Source organism: Mytilus edulis, chromosome 2 (genome assembly GCF_963676685.1).
Source record: "Mytilus edulis chromosome 2, xbMytEdul2.2, whole genome shotgun sequence".
Taxonomy (NCBI): domain Eukaryota; kingdom Metazoa; phylum Mollusca; class Bivalvia; order Mytilida; family Mytilidae; genus Mytilus; species Mytilus edulis.
The window spans coordinates 30,197,124-30,217,646 of record NC_092345.1 but is presented as its reverse complement, the minus strand read 5'-3'; the positions used below and the strand labels follow the sequence as shown (position 1 = coordinate 30,217,646).

The 20,523-nt window shown below is 31.8% G+C and overlaps 1 protein-coding gene across 3 annotated transcripts; it reads right to left on the bottom strand.

Moving 5' to 3' along the window:
• Positions 1-1,153: 1,153 nt before the first annotated feature.
• Positions 1,154-19,336, bottom strand: LOC139511909 (BTB/POZ domain-containing protein KCTD6-like). 3 transcript variants are annotated; one of them, XM_071299058.1, is made up of 5 exons: positions 19,202-19,336; positions 15,293-15,384; positions 6,043-6,117; positions 5,363-5,402; positions 1,154-3,474 (listed from the first exon to the last, which is right to left on the bottom strand). In XM_071299058.1, exons 1-5 carry the CDS (start codon positions 19,232-19,234, stop codon positions 2,677-2,679), a joined length of 1,038 nt encoding a protein of 345 aa, XP_071155159.1. In that variant the 5' UTR covers positions 19,235-19,336; the 3' UTR covers positions 1,154-2,676. The 3 variants fall into 3 exon arrangements, with proteins under 3 accessions (XP_071155159.1, XP_071155158.1, XP_071155160.1); XM_071299057.1 differs by having other exon boundaries at positions 5,363-5,405; positions 19,202-19,333; XM_071299059.1 differs by lacking the exon at positions 19,202-19,336 and adding an exon at positions 18,464-18,485 and having other exon boundaries at positions 5,363-5,405.
• Between the last annotated feature and the right edge of the window lie 1,187 nt (positions 19,337-20,523).

Genomic DNA, 20,523 nt, shown 5'->3' with positions numbered 1-20,523 from the left:
CTTGTTTTAAAAGTGCCCATGGCCAGTTGGTGAAAATATTTGAGAGCATAGACTCAAAACAGTCTATAACATGTCAGCCAAACTTCTCTAAAAGCCAACCTTTCCTGGAACTCACTTTGACATGTTTCTGTTCTCTTATTTTGTGTCCATAGATAGAACTTACTACTGTAGTATGATTTTGACTAGTCTTAAAATTGAATGGAACGAAAATTTTCAAATCAGTTTTCATTTGGTTTTTGTCTGGCTTGCAACTTCTGTCACAAAGCTAAACATAGGGATAGCGATCTTCTGCTACATCAGCTAATTACTTAAAAGCTTAATATTTCAGAAGGTTGAAGACCTGGATGCTTCATACTTTGTATTAGATGCCTTATGTTATGAAGTTTTATTTTCATATACCAGTATGTTCTTATGCCTGTCGGGCAGTTTCCACTTGACTATGTACATATTTCAGATACTGCAATCAATAGGTCTACTGTATTTGGTGTATGTTATGATTGTAAGGTGTACATGTTGAACTGACAGATGTCATCTGACCTTGACACCATTTTTTTATGGTTCATTAGACAATGTTTAGTTTGTGTGGTTGTGGTATATGGTGTATGAAATGATGTAAAGTTTTCATGTCTGTCTGGCATTGTTCATATATGACCTCGACCTCATTTTCATGGTTCATTGGTCAGTGTAAAGATTTTGTGGTTTGATCTGTTTCTTGTGAATGAAATAATTACAAGGTGTTGTACATGTCTGTCTTACATAGTTCATCAGATTGTGACCTCATTTTCAATGAGAAAATGATATATTGAGAGCATAGCACATATCTAATTGAAGTTGTTGGTCTCTAATTGCATATTTGCCAATTATCAATTATGACAAAAACACAATTGAATGAATAGATGTAGACATGGGGTATAGCAAATGGAGACAGCAAAACAACAACACAAACCCAGAAATATGTAGGTCAACATACAGCCTTCAAGAAAAGACCATTGTATTTTCCCCTTGCCAATCTCTAAATCTCCCCAAAAGTTGGAAGTCTGTCAATCAAAGGCCATTGAAATATTATATATGAGTGATGTTACATTGGTTATAACAAACAAGAAATTGATTGATTAATGACTGCTTAACATCCATCAGTATAATACTAATAATATGAGAATAAGAATAGTTTATTGTATCTAATTTAAGAACCCATTTACCTTCATATACATGTATATATATATATATATAGTATTAATTTTACAGTAATTTCAACTAATTTGTAAGATACATTACACTGAAAATAATTGAATATATAACTATACTCCATACAAGATGCAATGTTCTCCCCAGAATATTCATATAGCACCATGGAAATTAACATTATAGCACTGGTTTTCCAAAAAATATAGCACCCTCACCCCTTTACATTTCATTATAGAATCCTCCAAAATAGCACCAGGGTACCATAGTGCTTAAAGGCCCTGAGGAGAACACTGGCAGATTGTGTTTGACAATAAATCCAATAGAATATTAACCCTTTCTAATACCAGTACATAACAAATAGATTATACATCTCTACTACATGTTTTTTTAATGCAAATATCCTGTATTATATCTAAACAAGTACTAATAAATCTTGACATATTAACATTTTCTGAAGCACTAAACATTAACCAAATAAACTGTTCTCACTTTGAATTATAAGGTATACGTAAGATTTTATATTAAATACATGCTTTATTAAGAATAAAATTTCTTTCCATTTTGTATTCAGTACATTCCATTAAAAAGTGAAGTTTCATCAAAATTGCTGAAAGCTTTTTTGAATTATTTTCCGATAACTGGAAAACCCCCCCTTTTTTAAATGAATAATTATAGAATAACTAATCAAAGAATTCAAATATAGAAAAATATTCAACAAGTGACCTAACAACACATTAATTCACGAATGGAAGTAGCTCATGAGTTAATTATCAGTGTTGGGTAGTCACAAGTTGAAAATTTTTCAATATATGAATTCTTTGATTAGTTATTCTTCTTATTACATTGGCAAATGGTTTTTATTATGAAATTTTTGAGTTATTGTCTGAAAACAGGAAAATCCCCCTTTTTTTCATGAATTAAACTCAATAAAAACTCAGAAAAGAAAAATCTTAAATTGATTAAAAAAATGAAAGATAGCTCATGTCAATACTGACAATAGATATAAACAATTCACAGAAGTTTCTTGCAAATTGGTTAAATTGCTTTTGAATTATTGTCCAACAGACGAACATATGCCATGGACAACGGTATACCATAATACATCTCAAAAACGGGCATATAAAAAAAACAAGCAATTATTTCTGAATTTACAGTATTTTCTCAATGAATTTATGAAAAAACTTTTTATCTGAATTGTTATATGTTCAGTTTATCTAATAAAGAATAAGTTGTCTCTTTCTACTACTCAGTTACCATTTAAAAATAAATAGAGATTGATATATAATAAAGTAATGATCTTATAACACTAATATTTTTTTCTCCTTTATATGTTAGTTTTCAACATACACGTACAATGTACAAACATTCTTGAAGAACTATAAGATCTATTTGTTGTATCTTCACCTCACTTTGAGCAATAAAATGTAAATTTAGTATAACAGTAATACACTGTTAACATATTTCTTTGTTTTTGTTGTACATATCATCACCTCATTTTGACCATGAAAATGTAAATTTACTATGACAGTAACAAGGTTTACATTCCATTTCACCATACTTCTTTGTTGTAAATCCAAACACTGTCTCAGATCCCTCAGTGGTACAGTCTTCATTTTCTAATGTAATATCCAATCCTTGTTTTGTTAAATCATGCATTATACAGTTTGAGATCGAAAGTGCTTGATGTTTGTTGCTAACCTTCAGAGGAATCGTCATTGGGAAATCTTCCGAGTCTTTATTGTATGCGTCAATCATTTGTGTATTGTCGCCTCCATCAAAAGGTACAGCAAAATCTAACATATGGTGGCGTTCATTGTAAAAAACAAAACCTATACCACCTTCTGGCTGTTGTTCATTTAGATAAATTAGATGAACCACTGTCTGTCCATGTGCTGTGGCTTTTTGGAAGTCATAAGCTGCTTCCAAAACACTTTCTTTTATTTCGATGTAATTTTCTATTGGGTCTGGTCTATTGCCATAAAATGGATACAGAGGTGGTAGTTGGAGTAATTTATCTCGTAGAGCTGCAATAGCAAAGTAATCGGCATCACGAAAAACTTCTACAACAACACCCTTAGGAGGTAAGTATGTGTCATCTCTTAGAAATTCTAAAATATGTTCAAAATGATCACCATTTCTATCTATGAAATATCGACCTTTGTTGTCCAAATTTACTTTGTGACGACCACTAAACATGGCACCTAAGAAGGATTCTGGGTACTTTGTAATTGTCTCCAATGTTGTATGAAAAATTTGTCCTCCAACATTCAACTCTAGAACTGCAGGAATCTGAAATAAAATATGCATGAATCAATTGAAAGTATACCATGAACATTCTCTGAACAAATTTTAATTTAATATTTTAAAAATATGTGTTGAAAATTGTTGAAATATAAAATTTTATTTGTGAATACATTGTATATACATATTTATAGGAACACCTAAGAAATAATCAATTGCGGCCATATTTGTTTTCCTTTAACATGTTTCAATTTTTATTCAATTGTTTTTTATCCTGAGCCACAGCCAGGGGTAAAATAAGAACATAAATGCCCAACCTATATAATGTATATGTTTAAGTGAAATCAAAACCATGGCGGTCATGAATTTCTTTAAAATCTTATAGGACAAATATGGCAATTTTGTCAACCTTGAAAGCCGTCTACACACAATACAGTTTTGGTTTTCTCTGTTGACCCCCATATAGAACTATAAATAATATCATATTATTCAATAATAACTAAAAAAAAAACCAACATTTTTTCAACTAAAAATGTTCTTTTTTATCTTATTTTATTGCATTCCAATGTAGACTGAAGAAGCCTGTAAATGCCCAGTGTTTATAATTCAAATTGATGCAGGAAGCATATGTATGAATTCAACTTGTTAAGTTAATCATTCCAAGGAATTTTTATTTTATGACATTTTATAACGAAAATGTTACTGAAATTTACTGATTGTTCATTTTGCATTTGAATAGAGATAAACCATATTGTATTTGATGCTTGGCGCAGGTTTTACTGTAAAAAACTGAGCACCTGGTTGTATAAATAAGATGCTGTGCTCATTGTTGAAGGCCGTACAGTGATTTATAGTTGTAAATTTCAATGTCATTTGGTCTCTTGTGGAGAGCTCTTGTGGAGAGCTCTTGTGGAGAGCTGTCTCATTGGCAATCATACCATATCTTCCTTTTTTTATATTAACATGGAATATCCAATTTTGTGTAAATGAGACTGTGCTGAAAGAAGATACACTGTTATTACACTGGTTGAAGATATACAGGTTATGTTAAAATAACATTTAATATATACTGTAGTGCTTTATACTAAACTGACATGATGAGATAGAGATTTAATGTGGTTTTCTCAGTCTGTTTAAGATGTCTTTACACTAAAATCATATAAAATTACTACTAGTGGCTTAGCACATTACAATAGGTTCTAATTTGGTATTTTTAATTGGAATATATATTGCAGTAATGATATCTGTTATTTTCAAGCTCTCTAAAAGTCATTAAAAATTGAAATGTACATGTCATTAGTATGTAATACACATTGACAATTATTTTTATTACAAAAAGCTGTTTATTTATACTGATTACTGTATTAGACATAAAAAAAATTGCCCCCTCCCCTCAAAACTGAACCCATTTAGAAATTGGGGCTACAAAAACAAACAAATTGAATGGCAATGGTATCCTTTAGGTCCAATCAGTGGGCCCGAGAACAGTTATTTCGTAGTGCATTTCTTTTAGACCATAAATTCAAATTAAAAAAATCGCACCTACTCTTTCTCAAAAAGATTTTTACAGTGTAGTGTACTACCAGTGAGACAAATAATATCAAAATTATAGAAACTTCTACCAGCTCTAACTCAAAATATTGACAATTCTCTGTTAAGGGGGTGTAAAATTCAGTTTGACAGCTTCAGACGTGATAAAATTTGACCTTTTTGAACTGGACAAAATCACTACTTAACATAAAGATTCAGCACCCAAATTTTTTTAACATGTAATTACATCCCCCTACTTAATATTTCATGCATTTAATAACAAGAAATAAAGTGGGAAAGTGTATTAAATAAAACATGCAAGTTATACACTGTTTACACTAGGGATTATATTGGTAGACAACGAAAACCAAAGGACGATAACTGTGTCTTTGGACCAGTGGCCTACCTTTGCTTCCTCTGTTTGTTTTGGTGACTTGGAACGATCTCTGCTGAAAGGAACAAAATCGTTCATGTATAAGAGAAAATGATCAAATTCACTGTATTAGGAAAACATATAATGTAAATCAGAAATTTTTGCATGCATTTATTATTGCGATTTTGTCATTTTAGATTAAAATGTGCAATATTCAGAAAATTTCAAAATGCTAGCTTTAATTATTGCTCCATTTTTCGCAATAATAACAATATTGCAATAATTTCTGAATTTACAGTACTTAAATGTTAATTGGGGAAAATATTAATGAAACAGCATCCCCATGATAGAAGAAAAAGTCTAGCAGGCAATAAATGAGCTTCAGTATTAGAAAAATATATAAAATCAGATACATGTATGTCAGTTAGCTCTTAATCACGATAAAGCCTCTAAAAGTTGTGGAACTAACTATGATGCTAAAAGGGCCTGCAGAGAACACTGAATATGACAAAGAAAACTTTAGTTGTTTGTTTTTACACCCTATAATAATTAACAGAATTTACATTTTATTGCATAAAGTATAATTTGCCACCTTCAAATATAATGAAAATATTAGATCCAACCCCCACCCCCTACAAACAAACAAACAAAATGATAAAATAAAAATATTTATTTAATAATCCTTGTTTTTCAAAACTTAAATATAGTCTTACTGGTTGTGGGACCTTCTGTGATATGGTGATCTAGATCTTGATCTTTCATCTCTGCTGTGATTCATATTTCTTGATCTGAAATAAAATAATTTTAAGTTAACTCATTATACTCAATGACACTAGTAATGCAACATAGAAATTACAATCTGGCAGCAGCATAAATGAGGGGGGATAGGACCTTTATCGGGACTCCGGGATAGGGTGTTTTTAAGCTCGGGATTTCGTGATTGACCCTTTCGGGATCCGGGAATCCTTTTTTTCTGATTTCGGGACGTCGGGATTTACTTTATTTAAATTCGGGACCTCGGGATTTCGTTTTTTTAAGACCGGGATTTCGGGATCTGGACCCCTCCTATCCCCCCTCATAAATTAAGATTGGCAAGTTTCATCTGACCTTGACCTCATTTTCATTGTTTATTCGTTAATGTCCAATGATGTCAGTTGCCTGTTATATAATTATATCATCACTTAGAACTACAAATGTATAAAAACCTACTACAAAACACCCAATTTATTTTAACATTTTTTACCGGTACTTAAAGTTTTTAACAGCTGATAATAATGCAAGATAAATAAATGGGATATGTTTTGTAGTACAAGTAAACGCATATTAAGGTGGTGCCTAACACTACAGGGAAATAAATGTGTTAAATCAGATAAACGTTTAAATAATTACGGTGTGTTGTTAAAGTAATATTAAGCTTCTCAATGATCAAAATTTTTGTTTGTCAAACTGCTATATAACCAGTGTAATTTTTCTGATAAAATGGTTGGTTCAAATTTTTTGAAATTTTATATTTTTGTCAAAGGGTAAAAGTAAATACTTTGTCAAAATTTTATGAAAATTAAACAAGCTGGGAGATCTAACGAAACCCACTTTGAGGTCACATGTGAGTGAACTGGAAGTTATAAATTTATAATGATATGCAAATGAGTTGATGACCTATCAATAAACCAATCAAAAAAGTTGATGCATTTTATTGAACTGACGATTTCTTCGTAAATAAAATGAGATACATCCCTTTAACTCACAATAAACTTTCAAGATCGTCGAAGACTCATTTTCATTGGTAAAAAAGGACACACCTATGAGGTCACTCACATGTGACCTCAAAGCGGGTTTCGTTTGATCTCCCACGCGACATATCAGACCAGATGCTCCGCAGGGCGTAGCTTTATACGACCGCATAGGTTGAACCCTGAACGGTTGGGGCAAGTATGGACACAACATTCAAGCTGGATTCAGCTCTAAATTTGGATTGTGATTAAATAGTTGACACAGCATAGGTTTCTGACACAGAATGAATGTGTTCTAATGAACTTAAAATTTTTGTTTTCTCTTAGAGCTATTCACTATGCTGTTGAATATTAATCCTCTCAAAAAAATGTTTGAAGAAATTTTCTTTTTTATTTATGAAATTTCAAATGAGAAAAATTGAACCCAATTTTTTTAATCACATCCCCCTTTCCCTTATTCCAAAACTAATCTCAATTAAAATTTCTAATGGAGTTTGCAACAATAACTACTCATTTAAATACATCATAAAATATTAAGATGTAAAAAAACTGCTTGTTATCACTGAATGGTAAAGATTATTTTAATTTATCAGTTGGTAGTAAAAAGTGAATATACATTCATTTGTATATTGTATATAACAAAGATTTAAGTTGATTCTGGACAAAGAAAGATAACTCCAATTAAAAAAAAATCTTGCTATTGCACATTATTTTGCAATTAGATATTTCTTGCTTACTATTATGGACAAAGAAAGATAACTCTAATTAAAAAAAAATTTGCTATTTCACAATATTGTGCAATTAGATATTTCTTGCCATTGCGCAATACTGTGCAATTGAAAAGACTTGCTATTGCACAATACTTAATATAATAATTTTAGATCCTGATTTGGACCAACTTGAAAACTGGGCCCATAATAAAAAATCTAAGTACATTTTTGGATTCAGCTTATCAAAGAACCCCGAGATTTCAATTTTTGTTAAAATCAGAAGTTTAATTTTGGACCCTTTAGACTTTAGTGTAGACCAATTTGAAAACAGGACCAAAAATGAAGAATCTACATACACAGTTAGATTTGGTATATCAAAGAACCCCATTTATTCAATTTTTGATGAAATCAAACAAAGTTTAATTTTGGACCCCGATTTGGACCAACTTGAAAACTGGGCCAATAATCAAGAATCTAAGTACATTTTTAGATTCAGCATATCAAAGAACCTAACTGATTCATTTTTTGTCAAAATCAAACTAAGTTTAATTTTGGACCCTTTGGACCTTAATGTAGACCAATTTGAAAACAGGACCAAAAGTTAAGAATCTACATACACAGTCATGACAGTTAGATTCGGCATATCAAAGAACCCCAATTATTCAATTTTGATGAAATCAAACAAAGCTTAATTTTGGACCCTTTGGGCCCCTTATTCTGTTGGGACCAAAACTCCCAAAATCAATACCAACCTTCCTTTTATGGTCATAAACCTTGTGTTTAAATTTCATAGATTTCTATTTACTTATACTAACGTTATGGTGCGAAAACCAAGAAAAATGCTTATTTGGGTCCCTTTTTGGCCCCTAATTCCGAAACTGTTGGGACCTAAACTCCCAAAATCAATACCAACCTTCCTTTTGTAGTCATTAACATTGTGTTTAAATTTCATTGATTTCTATTTACTTAAACTAAAGTTATTGTGCGAAAACCAAGAATAATGCTTATTTGGGCCCTTTTTTGGCCCCTGATTCCTAAACTGTTGAAACCAAAACTCCCAAAATCAATCCCAACCGTTCTTTTGTGGTCATAAACCTTGTGTCAAAATTTCATAGATTTCTATTAACTTAAACTAAAGTTATAGTGCGAAAACCAAGAAAATGCTTATTTGGGCCCTTTTTGGCCCCTAATTCCTAAAATGTTGGGACCAAAACTCCCAAAATCAATACCAACCTTCCTTTTGTGATCATAAACCTTGTGTTAAAATTTCATAGATTTCCATTCACTTTTACTAAAGTTAGAGTGCGAAAACTAAAAGTATTCGGACGACGACGACGACGATGCCAACGTGATAGCAATATAAGACGAAAATTTTTTCAAATTTTGCGGTCGTATAAAAAGGGAAGCAATGAGAGATCGGTTTATTAATTAGATTTTCCACAAAATTGCATGGGAAATAAAAAGAATTATCTTACATATCTCATTAACATCAATATCTAAATATCTCATTAAAAAAATAATCATAAAAGTGTTTCCTTTATTATAAGGAAAGCCTGACAAATGCCCTTAGTTTTGCAAGGATCTCATTTTGCAATGCTGACATTACAGTATTCTAAATGAATGACTCTAGATGCTGTACATTGATTATACTATAAAACAATCTACCTACTAATGGTAAGCTCGTTTATATTTTTAAGATGAAAATATGTTACTCAATGAACTTAACAAAAGGCTCCCTAGTGCCTGTATTTGTAACTTTCACCTGTCAATTTAAAAATATGGAAAGTGGTGAAAAAAAAAAATTATATAGACCCAGACCAATTTGATAACCGGTGTCATATGGTATTTTGAACCCCCTAAAAAGTGAACCCGGGGTCAAAATACCATGCGGGGTCATTTTTCACATATGGTATTTTGAACCCCCCTGCGGTATATTGAACCCCCCTGTTTTTGATAAATAGTATTGCAGATAATCTAATTTACAATTTATTGCCTATCATTTTTACAATAGCTTGAATTTTTGAAATTCAAGGTCTATAGTAGGGGGTTCAATATACCGCAGGGGGGTCAAAATACCATGGCTAAGTAAAATTTTCAAAATATCTTTTCCAGTTTATTAAATACATACAAACTACTTCTTGAAGTATTATAACTATGTTAAGGAGTTAGAATAGCTTGAATTTTTGAAATTCAAGGTCTATAGTAGGGGGTTCAATATACCGCAGGGGGGTCAAAATACCATGGCTAAGTAAAATTTTCAAAATATCTTTTCCAGTTTATTAAATACATACAAACTACTTCTTGAAGTATTATAACTATGTTAAGGAGTTAGAATAGCTTGAATTTTTGAAATTCAAGGTCTATAGTAGGGGGTTCAATATACCGCAGGGGGGTCAAAATACCATGGCTAAGTAAAATTTTCAAAATATCTTTTCCAGTTTATTAGATACTTCTTGAAGTATTATAACTATCTTAAGGAGTTAGAATAGCTTGAATTTTTGAAATTCAACATTTATAGTAGGGGGTTCAATATACCGCAGGGGGGTCAAAATACCATGGCTAAGTAAAATTTCAAAATATCTTTTCCAGTATATTAAATACATACAAACTACTTATTGGAGTATTATTACAATGTTAAAAGTTAGAATTGCTAGAATTTAAAAAAAATTAAGGTCTATAGTAGGGGTTTCAATATACCATGGTAGGGGGGTCAAAATACCATGGCAAAGTAAAATGTTCAAAACATCTTTTCCATCATGTTCAATACATACAAACTACTTATTAGAGTATTATTACTATGTTAAGGAGTTAAAATAGCTCAAATTTTTGAAATTCAAGGTCTATAGTAGGGGGTTCAATATACCACAGGGGGGGTCAAAATACCATGGCGAGGTATGTATTAAACTTGTTGGAAAAGATATTTTGAAAATTTTACTTTGCCATGGTATTTTGACCCCCTGCGGTATATTGAACCTGCTACTCTAGACCTTTAATTCAAAAAATTCTGGCAATTCTAACTTTTTTATGTAGTAAGAATACACCAATAAGCAATTTGTATGTAGGTGTCAGTATTCACCTCAGAAACTTACAAAACCTTTGAATAGACTTATTAAGAAGGTATATAATTACGATACTGTTGTCAAGTCATTAAAGATTGCATATTTTGGCGTTAATATTAAGTCACTAATAAGGTCTTTGCATCGGAACTAAACACAATTATTCTAAAAACAGTTGTTGGCATGACACAGGTTATGTTCTTCTCATATATGTTATGATGGTATGATACTAAACCCCTAACGGGAAGGATTGTGCCTGATGTTCATATGATGAAATCATAATCTTTCAGTCAGTTTAATTGAAGTCTGGAGCTGGCATGTCAGTTAACTGCTAGTGGTCTGTTGTTATTTATGTATTATTGTCATTTTGTTTATTTTCTTTGGTTACATCTTCTGACATCAGACTCGGACTTCTCTTGAAGTGAATTTTAATGTGCGTATTGTTATGCGTTCACTTTTCTGCATTGGTTAGAGGTATAGGGGGAGGGTTGAGATCTCACAAACATGTTTAACCCTGCCGCATTTTTGCGCCTGTCCCAAGTCAGGAGCCTCTGGCCTTTGTTAGTCTTGTATTATTTTAATTTTAGTTTCTTGTGTACAATTTGGAAATTAGTATGGCGTTCATTATCACTGGACTAGTATATATTTGTTTAGGGGCCAGCTGAGGGATGCCTCCGGGTGCGGGAATTTCTCGCTACATTGAAGACTTGTTGGTGACCCTCTGCTGTTGTTTTTTATTTGGTCGGGTTGTTGTCTCTTTGACACATTCCCCATTTCCATTCTCAATTTTATTAAACTTGCTGGAAAAGTTATTTTGAAAATTTTACTTTGCCATGGTATTTGGACCCCCCTGCAGTATATTGAACCCCCTACTCTAGGCCTTTAATTTCAGAAATTCTGGCAATTTGAACTTTTTTATGTAGTTTGAATACACCAATAAGTAGTTTGTATGTATTAAACTTGCTGGAAAAGATATTTTGAAAATTTTACTTTGCCATGGTATTTGGACCTCCCTGCAGTATATTGAACCCCCTACTCTAGGCCTTTAATTTCAGAAATTCTGGCAATTTGAACTTTTTTATGTAGTTAGAATACACCAATAAGTAGTTTGTATGTATTAAACTTGCTGGAAAAGATATTTTGAAAATTTTACTTTGCCATGGTATTTGGACCCCCCTGCAGTATATGGAATCCCCTACTCTAGGCCTTTAATTTCAGAAATTCTGGCAATTTGAACTTTTTTATGTAGTTAGAATACACCAATAAGTAGTTTGTATGTATTAAACTTGCTGGAAAAGATATTTTGAAAATTTTACTTTGCCATGGTATTTTGACCCCCCTGCGGTATATTGAACCCCCTACTCTAGGCCTTTAATTTCAAAAATTCTGGAAATTTGAACTCTTTTATGTAGTTAGAATACACCAATAAGTAGTTTGTATGTATTAAACTTGCTGGAAAAGCTATTTTGAAAATTTTACTTTGCCATGGTTTTTGGACCCCCCTGCAGTATATTGAATCCCCTACTCTAGGCCTTTAATTTCAGGAATTCTGGCAATTTGAACCTTTTTATGTAGTTAGAATACACCAATAAGTAGTTTGTATGTATTAAACTTGCTGGAAAAGATATTTTGAAAATTTTACTTTGCCATGGTATTTTGACCCCCCTGCGGTATATTGAACCCACTACTGTAGGCCTTTAATTTCAGAAATTCTGGCAATTTGAACTTTTTTATGTAGTTAGAATACACCAATAAGTTGTTTGCATGAATTAACTTTGATGGAAAAGATATTTTGAAAATTTTACTTTGCCATGGTATTTTGACCCCCTGCGATATATTGAACCCCTTACTCTAGACAATTCAAAAAATTCTGGCAATTTTAACTCTTATATGTAGTTAATATACACCAACAAGTAGTTTGTATGTATTAAACTTGATGGAAAAGATATTTTGAAAATTTTACTTTGCCATGGTATTTTGACCCCCCTGCGGTATATTGAACCCCTTACTCTAGACAATTCAAAAAATTCTGGCAATTTTAACTCTTATATGTAGTTAATATACAACAACAAGTAGTTTGTGTGTATTAAACTTGATGGAAAAGGTATTTTGAAAATTTTACTTTGCCATGGTATTTTGACCCCCCTGCTGTATATTGAACCCCTTACTCTAGACAATTAAAAAAATTCTGGCAATTTTAACTCTTATTATGTAGTTAATATACACCAATAAGTAGTTTGTATGTATTAAACTTGCTGGAAAAGATATTTTTAAAATTTTACTTTGCAATGGTATTTTGACCCCCTCCCCCTTTTTTACCATGGAAAATCAAAACTACCCTTATATAATATATATATATATACATATGTTATAATTACAAATAATTAAAGCATTCAAGCTACATATGGTCTAGTTATAATGTGTCAATAAGTATTTTGAATGACATTTTGTTGGTAAAGACTTCAGAGCACTTATACCAAGCAAAGATATTTCTTTTAATTAAGCATGGAAAATGTACCTCCCCTTCTTGTATGAACGATTTTTTAATCTATGATAAGCTTTAGAATAATGTAAAATGTTCTACTATTCATCTAGGATGAAAAAACCAGGGGGGTTCAATTTACCATGGGGGTTCAATTTTCCATACAGGGGGGGTTCAATTTACCATGGAGGGGTTCAATTTACCATAGCGGTATTTTGACCCCGGGGTCAATTTACCATGGGGTTCAAAATACCATATGACACCGGGTCCAAATATCAAAAATCTAAATACATGGTTAGGTTCAGCATATATTAAAGAACCCCATATATTCAATTTTTGTTGAAATCAAACAAAGTTTAATTTTGGACCCCGCTTTTGACCAACTTGAAAACTGGGCCTATAATCAAAAATCTAAATACATGTTTAGATTCAGCATATCAAAGAACTCCAAGGATTAAATTTTTATTGATATCAAACAAAGTTTAATTTTGGACCATGATTTGGACCATCTTGAAAATTGGCACAATAAGCAAAAATCTTACTACTTGTTTAGATTCAGCATATATCAAAGAACCCTAAGGATTCAATTTTTTTTTAAAATCAAATGAAGTTTAATTTTGGACTCCTATTGGACCAACTTGAAAACTGGGCCCATAAACAAAAATCTAAGTACATGTTTAGATTCAGCATATCAAAGAACCCCAAGAATTAAATTTTTGTTAAAATCAAACTAAGTTTAATTTTGGACCCTTTGGACCTTAATGTAAACAAATTTGAAAACGAGACCAAAAATTAAGAATCTACATACACAGTTAGATTCGGCATATCAAAGAACCCCAATTATTCAATTTTTGATGAAATCAAACAAAAAAAGTTTAATTTTGCACCCTTTGGACCCCTAATTCCTAAATTGTTGGGACCAAAACTCCCAAAATCAATCCAAACCTTCCTTTTATGGTCACAAACCTTATGTTTAAATTTTATAGATTTCTATTTACTTATAGTAAAGTTATGGTGTGAAAACCAAGAAAAATACTTATTTGGGCCCCTTTTTGGCCCCTAATTCCTAAACCTGTTGTAACCAAAACTCCCAAAATCAATCCAAACCTTCCTTTTGAGCTCATAAACCTTGTGTTCAAATTCACTAATACTAAAGTTATTGTGCGAAAACCAAGAAAAATGCTTATTTGGGTTCTTTTCTGGCCCCTATTTAAATTCCTAAACTGTTGGGACCAAAACTCCCAAAATCAATCTCAACATTTCTTTTGTGGTCATAAATCTTATGTTTAAATTTCATAGATTTCTATTTACTTTAACTAAAGTTTTAGTGCGAAAACCAATGTGTCTTCGGACAACGACGCCAACGACGCCAACATCATACCAATATACAACCACAAAAACTTTTTGTGGTCGTATAAAAATTGGTACATTTAATAATGGTCTTTCAAGGGCAATTGATTAATTATTTGTAGATCTTGTCCTGTTCTTCACAGTTTTTATCTGCAACTATCTACCGGTATATCTAATTAAATTTCTGCAAAAAACACAAAAAATGCATGGGTAAACAAATAGTCTTTCAAGGGGAATAACTCCTATAAATAAGGAGTCAACTGAAGAATTAAGCCATGTTTAACTTATTTGTAGATTTGTTGTAGTGTTTTTTTTTTACATACTCTGTAGGAGGCCTCTGTGAACAGGGTCATGAGTTAAAAGCCTCTGTGAACAGGGTCATGAGTTAAAAGCCTCTGTGAACAGGGTCATGAGTTAAAAGCCTCTGTGAACAGGGTCATTTGTTAAAAGCCTCTGTGAACAGGGTCATGAGTTAAAAGAAATCAAAATCAAAATATGTTAAGGAATTGTAATTATTTTCACTAGTAAGTATTTTTGTGAAAAGAGCCACAACTAGTATTCTTTTATCCACAATGTCTTGAATATGACCTAAAACTTAAACAATTCAAACACTTTCCCTATTTAATTGAAATGACCTGGTTCTTGTTCTTGATCTTTGTTCGCCACCTTGAGCTCCATATTCTGATTTTGAATTTGAGGTACCAGACTCACAAGAACGTGTTTGATCCTGTAAAGTATGTAAGTAAATTATTTATTATAGTGACATGTGTTTTTCACAAAATATTATATAATACAGTGAGATATAAAAACAATAATTAGAACACCCGACCCTTTGGGTGTATAAGTCACTTTAAACATAAATTTCAATGGTACGACGAACAAAAATAAATAAATTTTATCGAAAATTTTCATATAAAAAGTTTTTTCTTTTACTGAAAGCTTGCAATAGATATTTAGCAGTTTTTCTCGGATGTTGACATAGTAAATATTTAAACTGTTCTTCATTTGAGACTTCATTTCCTGTAATACAAAATGTAATATAATATAGAGATGAAATAGATAAAATTAATAATATCCTTCAATGAGTGTCAATGCACCCTTTCAAATCTTGAATTTTTTTTCCAAAATGTTATTTTTAATATTATGTTACCTTTGAGTTTGACCTGTTAATCACGTTTTTAAAGATTTAAACTACAGACCAAGAGATGTCACTGAATCCCTGTGACAAAATTACATATAATAGTGAAAAATTTGATATCTTAATTTAAATGATTATGTTTAAGTATATGTATTATGTTTATCAAAGTTATGTTTTGCTGCTATGTCTTTCAAATAAGCATGCATTTACCATAGGATTAAATCATTGTCTCAGATTTACCTGAAATATTAAAAAATTCTTTAATTTGCTAAAAATAACTGTTTCGTGCTTAAATCACCGCTAATATGGTCAATACACGATATATGTATGTGACATGACATTTTCTTTTCATATTGTCCTGTTAGACTGTCTTTTTTGAAAGAATTCTATTGAAATGCTTCTCGATAACAGTGCTATTGAAGAGCTGCCTCCTGTACACCAAATTTGTACTTTTGAACACACTTAATCACTTAAAAAAAGGGAGTTGTCTCCCTTTTGCTACAGATACATGTAAGGTCGTGATCCAAATTATTTGAAAGCTTATTTTTCATAAAATAACGGATCAACAAAGGAACACCATGTAAATTTCCTCTAAATTATACTCAACATATAAATCTGAATATTGCCTCCCCTTAACTGAAATTAATAAAGAGGTGCGTCATGTGCACATGATACACCCATTGCTTTTCAAAGAAAAATATTCCATAACTCCTCAATTTCATATCCGAAATTTATGAAAAAACTAAAGGCAGTTTTTTTTTTTATATATATGAACCAGTCTCCACAGTTCAAGTTATTGTCTAAAAACTGGAAAATCCCCCCTTTTGAATGAATCCCCATAGATCAGAAATGTCAAATCAAAAAATTTTTAAAATCAAAAATTAAGGAGCTCATGCCAATAGATATAATTATAGATGTAATACCCACAATGACAAACGAAGAGGGCTTTCGGATAGAAAAAACTTACTGGAGAATGCCCAGCGGGTGATCTCATTAGGCTAAATTATCAGATAGGTGTGAAAGTTATTACAACGCACATAGAACCTTTGAAGCTACAGGCGAACTTTATCTATGGGTATTACATGATTTAGCTAGCTATGATATAAACAATCCACCAAAGTTTAATGCAGTTGTTTTAAGCATTTTAGAGTTATTGTCCAACATGTTAGATGGACGGAAACACAGACAGACCATAATACCTGTAAATAAAGTTGTTGGACCAAAAATTTTAGTTACTCAACCTTTTTCGTCACCTTTGACAATATACTCCATAAATTTGTGTTCTTTTTTGTAAGAATATTAATCTTAAGGCAAATTAAATGCAAGAACATTTCAGAATATAGTATTCTTTCTCATTTTTTTTGTTGCTTTTATAAGAACAATTGAAAAGTTAGTATTTATTTGATTTGAAATAGTTTTTTCATTTCTACTTCCTTTGAATTCTTATATTCTATTTTGTAACAGCAACTACTGCAAATGTGAAGAAATTAATGTACTTTGATGGTAAATAGCTCTAGTACAGTGTGGAACAATGTCAAATTTTACTGGAAACCATCTAATATTGATAGATCTAAATTTCAAATTGAACTACACATTTGTATTTTTAGTAATTTATAAATTACAATGTATGTGATGTGCATGTACACGATGTTTGAGAAAAGGGGAGGGGGAGGACAGGGGGTACCCTTCTCCGTTCTCCCACCCCTCTTCTCCTTTCTCCTACCCCCGTTCTCCTTTCTCTCATTAGAACATCTCCTTTTGAGATATTTTTTCTTGAAATATCAGAAATTTTTTTAAAAGGAGAGATATTTTATTTTTTCTCCTTTCTCCAACTTTTCTCCTTTCTCCCAGCCTTCCTCTCCTTTCTCCTACCTCCTTTCTCCCTGTCTCCCTTACCCCTGTCCTCCCCCTCAAAGGGAGTAGAAAATATCATTTATTTGTTTTTTTTATCATGATGATTTTCTGAATTACATGTAGTAAATATATAGAATTTCATAGGTTTCTGCAACAAAAGTTGTAAGTTTTATTTGATAATGCGACTCTGACCAAATAAAAAATGTAGTGTATAAAGATTTCAGAGGTATTCCAGGGGCAGATCCAGCCATTTTAAAAAGGGGGGGTTCCCAACACAGGATAAAGGGGGTGGGGTTCCAAATATATGTCCCCATTCAAATGCATTGATCGACCAAAAAAAAGGGGGGTTCCAACCCCCGGAACCCCCCCCCCCCCCCCCTCTGGATCCGCCACTGTATTCTTGTTTGGTTTATAATAGGATCTTTCAAAGGTGTAAATGTAAGATTTGTCAATTTCATGTTATCTTAATAAGAAGAGATTGTATCTTCAGGAGAAGGAATTTAATTTAAAAGTTGAACAGTGATGTTGATCTTATCAGACTATCTAAATAAATGTTAAACCATTATATAAGTATTAACTTACCTGCTATTTGATGTATTGTAAAAATGAAACTACCTAGGCTATACATACATGACATATAGCTAGCAAAGTAGTAGAAATGGCTGCAAAGTGAACTAAGAGTTCTGAATATAATAATTTATTATGCAGGAATATTCATTTCAATACAAGTAAACTAGTTCATACATTTTAAATCAAGCCGTAGTCTGCACCCTTCCTCAGTCGTACAGGATCAAGACTACATGTACATACTTACCGAACATAATATTATTTCTATATACTACCCAACAGAATCAAGACTACATGTACGTACTTACCGAACATAATATTATTTCTATATACTACATGTATACCCTACAGAATCAAGATTCTGAAAGTGCTATAAACTTTTGATAGAGCAGGGATACAGACACGCCTTCTATCTAGTAAATGACGTCATAAAGGCATGCACAATTGACCATCTTTCCTGGTGAAAGGCATGATTCCAGAAATGATGTATATACATTGTACTAGCTACTATAAAAATCCTTGGTTTGGGTGTGTCAGTGATTTCAGAAAACCGCTCCAGGCACAGAAATTTACTTGTTGATAATGGAAGTGATTAACTATGCATTCATCTAAGGGAGCAACCATTTAACTTATAGTGGAGGGGGTTATAATTTTTTTCTTAGTCAGATTTTTTTTCGTTTTTTCTGACGCGACCAATAAAATTATTTATTTAATACAAAATTTAACACTATAATTAAGGTATTGGAGGAATTTGCATTCAAAATATATTTTTTAAGTCATCTGCTTGACCAGAATATTCATCAAACATTGTGAAATTGGGGATCAAAATCACAGGCACTTGTTTCTATCCATACGAAGGTCGTATGGATAGAAACAAGTGCCTGTGATCAAAATATTAAAAAAAAAAAAAAAAAAAAACAGATGGGAGGAAACCTCTGGAAGTTAGCTAGATGGTCGTCCCTTCATATGTAAAAAGCATATTTACCTCAGCTGGTTCTGACAACAATAAGTTGTCCATCTCTCTCCTATAATGAATCTATTCAATAAATTCTTGAAGGACCACTACGAACTGGGGAAAGACACCAATAGTATTGCGCTGTTTTTAGATAATGTAAGATCGTGTAATAATCAAGTTTGTTGCATAATATCAGGAACATATAGTTATAAATATATTAATGTATATACTGTTCCCAAGTAATATCAAGGACTATAGTTAATAATCTGAATACCAGCGTGTGGCAAACCTGGGGCTATTTATAATTAGTCAATATATGAGGGCCCTCATGGGGTTTTTGATTATGTGATTACATGGCCGTTTTTTTAATGATTATTTGATTATTAAGCCAAATATTTCATGATTATTTGATTACCTAGGACTGTATTTTTAGTTTATGATTATTTGATTACTAAAGATAAGCAAATATTTAATGATTATGTGATTATATTGGCAAAAAAATGGTGATTATGTGATTACTAGGACCCCCCCATGAGGGGCCTCATATATATAACATGTATAAGAAATTATATAATAGTATGTCCAAGGATTTGTATACAACTTTTAAGACCTTCTTACTATACAAATCCTTGGTATGTCCCAGTACATATAATTATTCAAATCAGATACATTTTCGCGAGCTATCATTATTTGATATTTATGAGGGCGGATTTGAAAACAGGCACAAAAAAAAAAAGACAGGACCGATTAGAGTAAAAAATAAAAAGTCAGGACCCGGGGACAGGACCGAATATAGTGAAAAATAAAAAGGCAGGACAGAGATTACAACTAAAAATGCAGGACAATTGTTATTAATGAGGATCTGGTAATTTGTAACCTGAAAAGATTAGTACAGTCAGAGAACTGGAGCGGGCACCCGTTAGACACTCAGTGGCGCCCTGATAAAAAAAATTCTTGGTCCGCCACTGGAAAGGGAAATAATGGCTCTGATTCACGCTGAGACTACTAACTTGTGTTATAGTAGTCTCAGATTCACGTTATCAGATTTTTCTAACCGGCTTGATTTACTAGTAAGTAAGTAAGTAAGTAAGTAAGTAAGTAAGTAAGTAAGTAAGTAAGTAAGTAAGTAAGTAAGTAAGTAAGTAAGTAAGTAAGTAAGTAAGTAAGTAAGTAAGTAAGTAAGTAAGTAAGTAAGTAAGTAAGTAAGTAAGTAAGTAAGTAAGTAAGTAAGTAAGTAAGTAAGTAAGTAAGTAAGTAAGTGTAATATCTTTGATAGGTAATAATACAATCCAGTTTCTATAACTAATTTATTAACAAGTACATCGTTTGATGGTCAGACTACAGAATGACAA